The sequence below is a fragment of the Engraulis encrasicolus genome, chromosome 3, assembly GCF_034702125.1.
Source record: "Engraulis encrasicolus isolate BLACKSEA-1 chromosome 3, IST_EnEncr_1.0, whole genome shotgun sequence".
NCBI classification, from domain to species: Eukaryota; Metazoa; Chordata; class Actinopteri; order Clupeiformes; family Engraulidae; genus Engraulis; species Engraulis encrasicolus.
The window spans coordinates 35,470,517-35,484,073 of NC_085859.1; the positions used below are offsets into that span (position 1 = coordinate 35,470,517).

Sequence of the window (13,557 nt, forward strand, 5' to 3'; positions counted from 1 at the left end):
TCAATCCATGCACAAGATTGCCAATAACACAAGGTCAACATATCAACTGTTAAAGCCAGAAAAGGTAGCCTATTGATTTGAGGGAAATATGTCTGTGTACAAAATGACCCATGCAACAACTCAAAAAAGTTGGGACATATAACAGTTCGAGATTTAAAAAATAAGAAATATAACACAAGAAAGAACATTGTAAAATGAACTATAGCCTATAGGCAGACAACATGGTTGCATAAACGAAAAACCATTGCAGAGAGGCTGTGTCACTCAGAAGCAAAGCTGTTGAGGGACTAATTACTGATCAATTACACAGAAAGATTGCATTTTTAAAATTGCGGGCATATAATGCCCATGTCTCTAATGTATGATTATGTGAAATCATTGTATGACTTATGAGCATACTATGACACTTCAACAATGACAGCTGTTTAAAAAAATGAACAAAAACACAACACTTGATGAATGCACATGCAGACTTTTAATGGTGTTGCAAGTATATGCTCATTGTAGATTGACCCAGAAGACATTTGAAACTGTCCTCTGATTACAAAATAAAAAATATTTAGCCTATTCCTTTTTTGAAAAGATGAAGTCTTGCACTCTTCAGGTTACACAGAGGACGGATATTTCGGCTTGATTCAGTGATCAGTCTGAAAGACAGTGCATATGATGGTTAAGAGGTGCAGTGCACATGGTCTTCTTACTCATGTGGAGGACAAGTAAATGCTGAATGATATGGACATCACCAATGTAAAACCGCATACAGGTAAGGCATTAGCCTATATTTTTGGAGCACAGCCTTTGAGATATTGCACATAAGGATGGCCAAATGCATTCTCTGTTCCAACATGTGTTCCAACAGTGTGGTTAGCCTACATCATAACAGTAAACAGGTGGTAAAATGATCAGCTTGCAGTCAGGATATACCACATATGCATAACAAGAAGGTAAACAAGTTGAAGAACACACCTATCAGTTGAGCTGCTGAAATCATGTCTCACACAGTGAAGTAGCCTATCTATTTTTGAATAAAAGCAGCATCAACGTATTTCACTGCAAAGTCACTTCCTTTGTTTTGTCTTTTGTCTTATCCAACTTTTAAAAGCATTTTATTGGCCCCGTCCCAACTATTTGGGGATTTGTTGCAAGGTTGATATTTCAGATGAGCACATATTTTCCTCAAAATTGACTTTGATCAATGGCCTGTCTTATTAACAGATTGAATCTTTTGAAAAAGGCATTATTTTGATTTATTCATAAAACACCAAGTATTCCCACTTTTTGTGCAATCCGCTTTGTACACTAAAACAGACCAAAAACAAGTAGGCTACTATATAGCCTAAGACTACAATGAAGAAATATTTCTGATGGTAAAGAGGTGCAGTAGTGCCCTGGTTATGGTGTTCTTACTCATGTGGAGGACTAAAATAAATGCTGAATGATATGGACATCACCAATGTAAAACCGCATACATACCAAGGCATTATATTTTTGGAACACAGCCTTTGAGATATTGCACATAAGGATGGCCAAATGCATTCTCTGTTCCAACATGTGTTCCAACAGTGAGGTTAGCCTAGGCCTACATCATAACAGTAAACAGGTGGTAAAATGATCAGCTTGCAGTCAGGATATGCCACATATGCATAACAAGAAGTAAAACAAGTTGAAGAACACAGCAATCAGTTGAGCTGCTGAAATCATGTCTCACACAGAGAAATAGCCAATCTATTTTTGAATAAAATCGCAGCGCCAAAGTATTTCACTGCAAAGTCACTTCCTTTGTCTTGTCTTCTGTCTTATCCAACTGTTAAAAGCATTTTATTGGCCCCGTCCCAACTTTTGGGGATTTAGGTTGATATATGAGCACATATTTTCCTCAAAAATGACTTTGATCAATGGCCTGTCTACTAACAGATTTAATCTTTTGAAAATGGCATTATTTTGATTTTATTCATAAAACACCAAGTATTCCCACAGTGAGGTTAGCCTACATCATAACAGTAAACAGGTGGTAAAATGATCAGCTTGCAGTCAGGATATGCCACATATGCATAACAAGAAGTAAAACAGCACCAATCAGTTGAGCTGCTGAAATCATGTCTCACACAGAGAAATAGCCAATCTATTTTTGAATAAAATTGCAGCGTCAAAGTACAAACCCCAACTCCGATGAAGTTGGGACGTTTGGTAAACAGTGAATAAAATCAAAATGCTATCATTTTCAAAACATTCAATCTATTCATTACATGGAGAATAGTGAGAAGACAGCATATTAAGTGTTAAAACCGAGAAAAAATATTGTTTTGGGGGACATATGTACTGATTTCTAATTTGATAAATCCAACACGTCTCAAAAGAGTTGGGACGGGGATCAGTGAAATTTAGTTAACATCCAAATAAGATAAAACAACAAAGAAGAACATTTCAAAATGAATTGTACTGACGGACAATATAGGTGTCCAGGTATAAGATCATCACAGAGAGGCTGAGTCACTCAGAATTAAAGATGCAAAGGGAATAATTACCATAGTTATTACATACATTTTTGAATTCCCTTTGATTTACCACGATTGAGTGTATATAAGACATATTTTTGTTAATAAAATCATTGTATAGGTTCATGACATCATGAAATATATATTGGCTGTAGTCTCACTCTAATTCCTGGAGAGAGCTATTGAAAATTGACCATATTAAGAATGCTTACATGTTTAGTTTAGTTTAGTTTAGTTTATTTAGTTTAGTTCAACAGGGACCATGCACAATACACATTGATTACAGAAGTAAAAAGATGGCTTGTGCCAGATTATAGCTATATAGCTAATTTCCATCTGCAGTCCCTGGACAGGTAAAACAAATATTAAAATACAATAACATAGACAAGATATAAACAAGTAAGCACATGAAAATGATACAGGGGTGTAACATTCTCCTAAGCACCTGAGCTCACTTAATAGACCCAGAAGACATGGGAAACTGTCCTTTGCTTACAGAAGTCAGCAGAAGTTGTAGAAGTCCATTCTTTTTGACAATAACAGAGCATTGCACATCCTGTGCTACAGTGAAAATGGACCATCCAACTTGTGTTAGTGCTAGCTTCAAAAGTCAGCCTCCATGATGGCATGCGGGTGCAGTAGTGCATTGGTTAAGATGTTCTCACTCATCTGTAGAGTTAAATACAGTGCTGAATGGTATAAATGGGTTTTAAACAGCATGAAATCCACTCATGCATTATATTTTGAAGGGAGATCTTCGATTACTGCCACATAGTAAGGTCAAATTGCATTCTCTACTATGTTTTAACAGTTTGGCTCCATCATAAGGACCAGCAAGTGATACAATGGTGGGTTTTTGGTCAAGACCTGTCACACTGTAAGCACTACAGAAAGGAAAACATTGCAAAACATGACAAGGAATACACCCACCATTTAAGCTGGTGAAATCATGTCCAAGATAGGAATTAACACTGTTTTTTATATAAAATCATCTCATCGGTTAATGTATTTAACTGTTAAGTGTTGTCTTTTGTTTTGTTTTTAGTCTTCCTCGACATTTGCTGCCATTTATTGTCCCCGTCCCAACTCTTTTGAGACGTGTTGGATTTATCAAATTAGAAATGAGTGCATATGTCCCCCAAAACAATATTTTTTGATTTTATTCATAAAACACCAAGTATTCCCACAGTGTGGTTAGCCTACATCATAACAGTAGGCCTACACAGGTGGTAAAATGATCAGCTTGCAGTCAGGATATGCCACATATGCATAACAAGAAGGTAAACAAGTGGAAGAACACACCTATCAGTTGAGCTATCAGTTAAGCTGCTGAAATCATGTCTCACACAGTGAAGTAGCCTATCTATTTTAGAATAAAATTGCAGCGTCAAAGTATTTCACTGCAAAGTCACTTCCTTTGTTTTGTCTTTTGTCTTATCCAACTTTTAAAAGCATTTTATTGGCCCCGTTCCAACTTTTAGGGGATTTGTTGCAAGGTTGATATTTCAGATGAGCACGTATTTTCCTCAAAATTGACTTTGATCAATGGTCTGTCTCATTAACAGATTGAATCTTTTGAAAATGGCATTATTTTGATTTTATTCAGAAAACACCAAGTACCCCAACTTTTTGGAATTTGCGTTCTACACTAAAACAGACAAAAAAAAGAACAGGACTATATAGCCTAAGAAGACAATGAAGAAATATTTTCTTTAGATTACATACAAAAGGATTAGGTACAGTTGACCATAAAGTCCATAAAATACTGCTTTATTTGCTTACCTGCACCGCCACATTGTTCAGTGGCAGGTTTAGCTGGGGTTATGATCTTCATCAATATTTATTTCCAAAAACAATACTCCTACATTTTCATGTTAATATATTATATTTGTATAACAATAAAATAAAAACTAACATTTCATATTGTTATATGTTACCATTTTGTTATTGCCATTTCATACACCAACTGCAGGTCTTTGTTGAGGACTGAGGTGATTTCTTCCATTGTTTGTTCAGATTTGCACAGTGTCGAGTCGTCGAATCTGTAGACTGGATAGCTGACTTCCTCACTCTGCGTCCAGTTACATTTTTTTCAGATTAAAAGATGCTCTGATAAAATATGAAAATGCGACTAGTTTTAAAATTGCAATATAATCTATGACATAATTCATGAATGATTCAAAACCATGTTTATTTCCGTAACACACGTTTCACATGTCTGACAAAGACTACACACACACACGCACGACTGCATGAAAGACATTTTGGTTGCAGTAACACAAACGTAGTGTTGCCCACATGTACAATGCATGACAAACATGTTAATTTAAGTATGTTAATTTCATATGTACATATTAAAACATGTTGTACCTCACAGGTCAAGTCACTGCACGGAAACCTTGTATACAGAAAAAAACACCATATGTCCCACGTGCATGACCAAAAATAATAATCATAGTACAATGTCAGCATCACCACTTTTGGATACACTTTTCCTTCTGTTTATTAGACAATTACATCAATCAAGGACTACCCCCCCACCAAACAGAGAACACATACATAGACAGTGACATAACTGACTTGACGTTTTACTGAAAATGTGTTGTACATAAACATTGTGGACAATTAATTGATACATATTACAGTAATTGTAATTGGTAATACACCAACACAGACTTCCATACTTGAATATGAACGAGTGTTTAAAAAGCAAAAATATTAACAGCACATACATGTACACACATACATACATACATACATACATACATACATACATACATACATACATACATACGCAAAATGTATACATACATACATACATACGCAAAATGTATACATACATACATACATACATACATACATACATACATACATACATACATACATACATACATACATACGCAAAGTGCAATTTAAGTAAATATTGTCAACAAATAACTGATATACAGTATTTCAAAGATGTATGCAACTTAAAGGTACATTTCAGATAATTGTATCTTGAATACTTTAATTGTACCCTCACCGTACCTTAATTTGTGTGTGTGTGTGTGTGTGTGTGTGTGTGTGTGTGTGTGTGTGTGTGTGTGTGTGTGTGTGTGTGTGCGTGCACTTGCCAAATTCTACTCTGTGAGAGAGAGAGAGAGAGAGAGAGAGAGAGAGAGAGAATGAAAGAGAGAGTGTGTGTGAGTGTGCTCCTCTTTGAAGAGACCCATGATGAAATCCTCCTCCTCTTCCTTCTGCATTGGCACTCCATGAGCTCCATCTCCATCTTCATCGATGCAAACCAACATATGTTTGCTTTATGAAGTCTCTCTGTTGGGGAGCACTGCAAAATGGGTGAGGATAGAATGGAGATGAGCATTAAGTAGTTTAAGTTTCCAACAGTGAATGCTCACATCATGGATATGACATTGAGAAGACATTACACTAACACAGATCAACAGATAAAGACACACACACACACACACACACACACACACACACACACACACACACACACACACACACACACACACACACACACACACACACACACACACACACACACACGGGTCAAAGACGTGCAAAGACACTGTCCTTCAGTGCTAACAGATGCTTTTGCTTACTGTAACTGTGAAAAACATGAAATAAGAATAAAAAAAATGTATTTCGCATTTAAAGTAAGCAAAAGTATCCGTTGCACTAAAGGACATGTTGGACGTCTCTGACCCACACACACACACACACACACACACACACACGCACACACACGCAAACACGCACATGCACCTACAGCAGATTACTTACACACACATCTCATTTTTGGGCTTGAAACCAGAGGTACAGTTTGAGGTGGCGGACAAAGTTGTTCCGAGCCATATAGGGCAAGTGGTGCTTCAATCTCTTTAGCCTCGCGTTATACTGCTCCGCAATTTGTGTGTTAACTCCTCCAAATTGAGGATACAGCCCCACGTTGTAGCCCATGTTGCATGCTGTGTACACCAAAACATTACAAATTCAATATTATGTCATTATCATTTACATTATGTTTCATTGAAGAATTTACTTTCACCAAGAGAAAGAGAAGTGCTCAAAATATGTGCAGCTATTTACCCGTGTGATTGGCCCAGTGGAGCCTGTCCACCAGGAACCAAGTGTCCTGGAAGAACCGTGGGTCCCGGTTCAGGGCATATGCCTGCAACTTGCAGGCATTGTCGTACAGGACAACACGGGGTCCTGCAAATGTTTAGGGACATTACCAATATAGTAATAAGTACAAATGCTCTCAAGACAGTGCAAACCCCTGCCAAGGAAGCAGTTTTATAATAACATTTGAGTATGTAACACCGTAACTGGAATGGTTTATTGATTGAGAGGGTGTATTGATATTTCACCTGACTGAAACCTTGTCCTGAGCAGAGTGAATGGTAGGTTGACAGATTCGGAGCTCTCCATCACACTGAAACCATAGCACACTCCTGTGAATTATGCACAACACATAATTATTTTAATGATGTGTGATCAAGGTCAGATAATCTATATAAGAATAGCTGTGTCTCAGATGCTGAACTTATGGCAGTGCACTGACAGTCAGTGCATAGTGCTCACAGTGCACTGGGGGTCTTTAGTGCATAGTGTTGTGAAAAAGTCATTTTGTGTACAATACTTGGCAGGGCATGAAAAGGTTGGTGTCTCAGCAACATTACTCACAGAAATACAGGAGACTGTCCACCAAACTGTTATACTGAACTGAACGTCACGTTTCTTCCGTTTTATTGTCAATCGCTCAAGCACTGCGTTTACTTTGAAAGCGCCCTATGCACTGAAATATAGAGCCCAAAGTGCACAAGTGCGCCATCTGAGACTGACCTAGTGTCCTCATACTTATCATATTTATTTCCATATGTGCAATATTTCAATATGTACAAAAAATTGTGATGTACAAAACCCCAACTCCAGTGTAGTTGGGACATTTGGTAAACTGTGAAAAAAATCTAAAAAATATTCAGTCCATTCATTAGATGGCTTATAGTGGAAAGACAACATATAAAGTGTTAAAGCCGAGAAAAAATATTGTTTTGGGGGACATATGTACTAATTTCTAATTTGATAACTGCAACATGTCTCAGTGAAGTTGGGACGGGGATCAGTGAAATGTAATAATTATTATTATTCACAATTTACCTTGTGTCCCAACTTCTATGGAGTTGGGTTTGTAGTAGTTTCTTTCTGGTAAATAAGTCAATACAATGATATGTGTGCAATGAGTTATGAGTGTGAAAGTAATAACTACTCACCATGTCCACAGAACATTGTAAAAATGCCTGGAATGAGGGTGGTGTGCTGACCTCCTTCCTTCTTGCAGTCCTCCTTCCCCACCTCCTTCTTCCCTTGGTCCTGGAGGTATCTGCCTCTGGGCCTCTTGATGGGCAGGTGTGGAAAGAAGTCCAGGGGACTGGGCGTCATGTCCCCACCATTGTCCGTGGCGTGTGGCCCTCCTTCACTGATAAAGGCCTGTTTCGCAACAGTGTACATCTGGCGAAGGAGAGGAAGTATTCCTTCCTTTAATCCATCTGCACAGAGTACCTGCCACAAAAGGGGACAATGGTGATGCACTTTATGCATTAGAGCACTGTCATGCCTAATATCCCCCCCTTTCCCCTCAAACAAATGCTCAAGGAGGCTGTCCAAATCAGGGCAAGGGTGTAACAGCGCACACGTTGGTGACGACTTGGACAGCTCAGTGAGGAGGCACCGATAGGCCTGGGGCGCCTGCTGTAAATGGCCCTCATTTCTGAACATGGTGAGGAGTGGAGACAGGAAGCTGGCTTTGCGCTCCACCTCCTCCTCTAGCTGCAAGAACTCAGACTCATTCCCACCCCGACTGTACCGGGCCAGCTTCTCCCTCAGGGACTTACAGGGGAAAAGCACACGGTCCATGTGCCTAGTGCTCAGAGGAAAGAGATAACAGAAATAGCACAATTAGACTTAAGACTTAAACTGTTTGTCATTGTCACTCAACAATTCACAATGTCCTTGTAAGAAAACACTGCTGCTTGACTGAAAGGAGTGCACAGTGCCAGGAAACAGTAAACAGTATTGCAATGAACGGCAGCAATGCTCAAGATTGAATTTCCAAGATTCTTTTTATTGGTACCGAGGGCAATTTGTCTTTGACATACATAGCTGCTGCACAACACACAACACATGATACAAAAGAACCACATACAGACATAAAGTACCAGAATAAAGTTGCATGAAAGTGCATAGTACGGTCTACAAACATACATGGCATGACAAGGATGGTAGTTGTTCACAAAAAATGACAACAATATTCAATACTCAAGATTCTTTTTATTTGTGCAGAGGGAATTGTGTCTTGGACATACATCATACATAGATGCTGCATAACACACAAAAAATTGACTTATAAAGGTACACTGTGTAAGATTTTTAAGTTGCCTATTTCCAGAATTTATGCTAACCCTTCGCTAATGTTACCTTTGTCGTGAGTACTTACCAACACCATCAAATTCTAAGTATTCAGTGCATATATGGTCCGCCATTTTGATTTTCCAGAAATGGTAATTTTTAGTGGTGAAAATGACTGTAGTTCTGCCTTACTAGAAAGTGTTAGTTTATTATTTCGTAAACTTTCATGAAAAGATCAAATTTGGCAATAGGCAAACCAGTTTGAATGAGCAGCATAGTTGCAGTACCTTTTTTGACCATGTCCTGCACAGTGTACCTTTAAAGTGCGTACCTAGTACGGCCTGCAAACATACATGGCATTGCAAGGATGGTACAGGAGTTGTTAACAACCTGAGTTCAAAAGGAAAGAGAATGTATACCTATAAAGTAAAGTAATAAAAGAATAAATACTTATCTTCCTGCTCCCATTGGTGCTGCTGGTGGTGCTGCTGGTAGGTCCAGCCGGTACCTCTGGTGGTAGCCCAGGGTGGTGCCATCCATCACAATAACTCTGCAGACAGTGATATTAGTAAGGAACAGAAATAGTAGTACTGCACCTGAGGCTAACCCAGGGATCAAGCCCCTTTACCAACTGTATCTCCTTTGGCAACCCCAACTCTCTCTCTCTCTCCCATTAATTTCCTGTCTGTTGTCACAGTCTGCTTGTTTGTTGTCGAAAATCATGCTGAAACTGAACTGAAATAAAACTTAAAAGTTTCGGAAGTAACTGTAGTGTTACAAAGAATAATAGTGAGGGTAAGGTGTAGTGTTTTAAAATAATATCCACAAAACAACATCCACATGCATATTATATATTGAACAGTGTCTACTTACTCTGGGTTTTCCTGGCAGGTGTGGCAGACAAACCCCCCCCTCAAGGTCTAACAGGCCCAGAAATGCGTACCAGCCCATGCGGAATTTGTAGTAGGTCAGTTGTGTGGTGTTACTGCCAATGTCCTGCATTCGTTGCTTCCACACTCTGAAATAATTGTGGATGGAAGTCCTGTTTTGATATGGAAATACATACAAAACAGTTACATGCAGTAACTTTTAACAGAACACATTTATAGTGTTGGGCATCTTCAAAGAAGATAACTTACCCAGAAAAAAGGAAATGCAGCATGTAGTCCCTCAGGAGGGAGTGGTGCATGAGGAACGACCCCATATTCAAGATGGAGACCTCTCCTCCATCGAAACAGGTCTCCCTCCTGCAGCTGCTGCACACTTTCTTGTGAACTACATAAATAAAAACAAAAGTAAATGACTACAACTACTGTGTGTTAATGTGACGTAATGACTGACATTGGAAGGGTACTGAAAATGTAAAGACAGCTTACCCTGGACAGGGAGGACATCCGCTTGGTGAAATAGCGGCACTTGGTCGGTGGGCACTGCCGCCATTTCATGACCACATTGTGCACATGTCCCCTGCTCTGGTATCACCTGCAGGACTCCATGTACAGCAGGTAAAAGGGATGAGGGGGATGTGCTGTAGACCACCTAGAAATTAACGTTAATTCACAGATTATTGTTGGGAAGTGCTGTTGTTAGACAAGAGTGAAGGCCTGTTTCCTGGAAGTCCATCCAAAAATCAACAAACCTTGTCTGCCTCGTCAATGTGGAACTTAATGGCCTTGGTGGACACAGCCACGAGGGACCTCTCCACATACTGTGTGGCTGTCTCGATGGACATCAGAAATTCAGCCACCTCAGGGACGTGCCTCTGGCCCTTGAGGTGATGGATGTGAGCACAGCTGTGATGGCTCGGACAGAGGCAGCAGAACAGTCTCCTGTCCTTCCCTGCCACCACAGTGCAGCCTGTTTTGTCCATGAAAATAAATTTGGTGGGGTCAAAGGGGATGGGAAATAAAGTATCAGGGGACTCCTGAAAGGTAAAAAAGCATGCAGTATATTAGCAACATTCACTGAAACACAATTAATAACAGTAATAACAATAGCAAGAGATAGCAACCTGGTTGTCTGCACATTCACATGATATAGCAGATTTGGTTTGACAAAGAGTTTCTGACTTGTATAACTTCCATAATTACACAGTCATAGTCTAGTAAGTAGACTTTGGCGGGGTTTGCATGCTGCATAATACAAACCACAAAAAAACAAGCAGTGTGATTTGTGTGTCCTTGTCATTTGTAGGACACTTTCACCTAGAAATAGAAAACCAAGTAGTATGGAAATGCTACTTTTTGCCTAGACCTGGGGCACTGGCAGGGGTATTTACCGGCATGATCTGCTACTGTCATGAGTGTGCCGGGCCCTTGTATAACTTTTAACCATGAAAGTGTGCTGTCATTGACCAAGTATGCACCAGTGCGCAATACCGGCTTCTCTATGTTTTCCTATTTCTCTTTGTTGCATCAAGATACAGCAAATCAGTTTCTTGAAGTGCTTTTTGTGGAGAGACAGGTGTCTTCAGCAGATGAGGCTAGGGTATTGGAGAGAGGGGAGGGGTTAAGGACCATATGCCACAGTGTAGTGGTGTGATTTTAGATGCTTTGTTAATGTAGTCAATGAGGGGGATTGGAGGATGTGCAGAGGTAGACTGCTCCAACTGTACAATTAATATAGCATCAAACACACTCAGGACTGTTGTAGGACCATCATGTCTAGGACCAGTATGTGATTGATATGGAAGGTTTGTTTTAATCACTGGTGAAATTCAAATACTCACATCTTCCTGTCGCATGTCAGGGTCTGAAAAAATGGCAAAATCACATGAAAAAAACTGTGTCACAATCACTGTAGCTATACAGTACATACCATAGTGTATGAACAAGGGTTTTGTGAAATAACAAGTTGCGTGTTATATTCTGTTACAGAACCACAGAAATGCAAATATTTCTTATGCTTACCAGTACTCATTGTATCGCCTACTATGAGCATGAGAGTATGTGCGTGGAGGCAGTTGGGGTACAGCCCCAGAAAACCTATTATGGCAATGGAATGGAATAACACATTAGTCTTTCACATACACATCTGCTCCTTCTGATTTCTGGCACATTTGCATTAATGATACCACTTCAATGACAATGACAATGCATGTCGACTAAACATACAACACCTTGATGAGCCATGGTGGATGTCAGGCTGATGGAGCTGGCCCTTGCTGTGGCGGTGTTGCATGAGCAGGTGTAGTGCCAGTGTACTCCATCTGAAAACTCCATGGCCACCCGGTCCACCATGGCGTACTTAGATGTCTACATAACAGTAAAAGCAATGTTTTAGACAACAAAAGTTACACAACATAAAATATATGAAATACTGATTTGACTATATATAGCAGCTTACATTAGTAGCCCCAGTGTAGTTGGCCATCAAATACGTCTGCTGCTGCCTGCCGGTCCTGCACAGCATGAATTTGTTGGACAGAAGGAGCTGCTGTTTATATTCCTCTTCTGCTGACTGAAAACACAAAACACAATCCTTATGAACTTGACCCAAAAATTAACCCCATTGAGCAATTCTGAACTGATGCTTATTTCTACATACCATTGCCGAACACATTGTTTGCGACGAAGATATGACTGCAAGTAATGAAAACAAATAATCAAAAACTTACGAAGATGGCAGACAACATGAGGCCTAAGTGTAATTATATCAACTGAACCCATATAATTAACATATTAGGGTCTTACCAGTGCTGTAGAAGCCATTTCCAGCTTCTTGTTCACTAGGCATATCTGAAAATAAGAGGAGGAGAGTGTGATGATGAAAAGGTGGAACAGATGTGCTGTCATTATTGATTATTCATTTGACTTTGTCATAATGGCAGTGGAATTTATACATTAAGGTTGAAGAAGAAAGCGGTATATGTTTTTTTGGTGTGTGATTAAATTGTAGACATTGGTACACAAGTTTGGTGCCGACACTCACTTGTTTTAAGACCTCATGAGGAACGAAAGTCCAAGCAATAGCAAAATTGAATTTGTCGTCAGTGTGTGTGTGTGTATGTACGGTATGTGTGCACATGTGTCTCTCCCAGTCATAAAAGTGTTACGTTTGTCTTATAATGTTTTAATTAACTAGCAATTCAGTCACATGTGGAACAATGAGCCCCCAAAGTCCCCCCAAACAGCTAGTTGTCACCAAAATTCCCAAACATCAGGGAGAGTTTAAATGTTGCCGGTTCACCTCCAGACCCGCCAGGTTGGTGGGGAGAGCAATCAACCAGTGCTCTCTCCCCCATCCTCCTCCATGACAGAGGTACCCTGAGCATGGTACCGTCCCGCCGCACTGGTGAGGCATACATGCAATTTCGTCGTGTGCAATGTGCAATGACAATGGGAGTTGGAGTTTACCAATGGGCTTTCACTTACACTTTCATCACTTACAATTTCACCAACACTGTATTGCAGGGGTGGGGTACCTTTTTCATTTGAAGGGCTTGTTCAAATTACTCTGAGGGCCGTGAAAGTCCTCAGAGGGCCATACAATTAAAACAAACTATGATTTCCCCCTGCACTTTAGACCTTTATTGAAAGCAGCCATCTTTAAACAGACCTTAACTTCTGTAGGTCCCCTGAATATAACTGTCATTGTATTGTAAATGTAATTTCTAAGATTCCTTTACAAAATACGTGTATATCATATGAAT

At 39.6% G+C, this 13,557-nt stretch overlaps 1 protein-coding gene across 2 annotated transcripts; it reads right to left on the bottom strand.

Annotated features, from left to right (window-relative positions):
* Nucleotides 1-497: 497 nt before the first annotated feature.
* Nucleotides 498-10,663, bottom strand: LOC134445364 (uncharacterized). Of its 2 annotated transcripts, none has more exons than XM_063194445.1 (6): nt 10,546-10,663; nt 10,283-10,445; nt 10,046-10,181; nt 9,780-9,948; nt 7,772-9,456; nt 498-647 (listed from the first exon to the last, which is right to left on the bottom strand). In XM_063194445.1, the coding sequence occupies exons 1-5, from the start codon at nt 10,636-10,638 to the stop codon at nt 9,289-9,291; spliced, it is 729 nt and encodes a 242-aa protein (XP_063050515.1). In that variant the 5' UTR covers nt 10,639-10,663; the 3' UTR covers nt 498-647; nt 7,772-9,288. The 2 variants fall into 2 exon arrangements, with proteins under 2 accessions (XP_063050515.1, XP_063050516.1); XM_063194446.1 differs by having other exon boundaries at nt 498-1,579.
* Nucleotides 10,664-13,557: the final 2,894 nt, after the last annotated feature.

Bases quoted from the DNA above. Each gene is read 5' to 3' on its own strand.
- LOC134445364 (XM_063194445.1), bottom strand. From the start codon at position 10,638: ATGTCCATCGAGACAGCCACACAGTATGTGGAGAGGTCCCTCGTGGCT. The intron at 10,446-10,545 runs GTTTGTTGATTT...GTTAATTTCTAG, and splicing joins ACATTGACGAGGCAGACAAG to GTGGTCTACAGCACATCCCC. The intron at 9,457-9,779 runs GTAAGTAGACAC...CACTGTCTGCAG, and splicing joins ACCTGCCAGGAAAACCCAGA to AGTTATTGTGATGGATGGCA.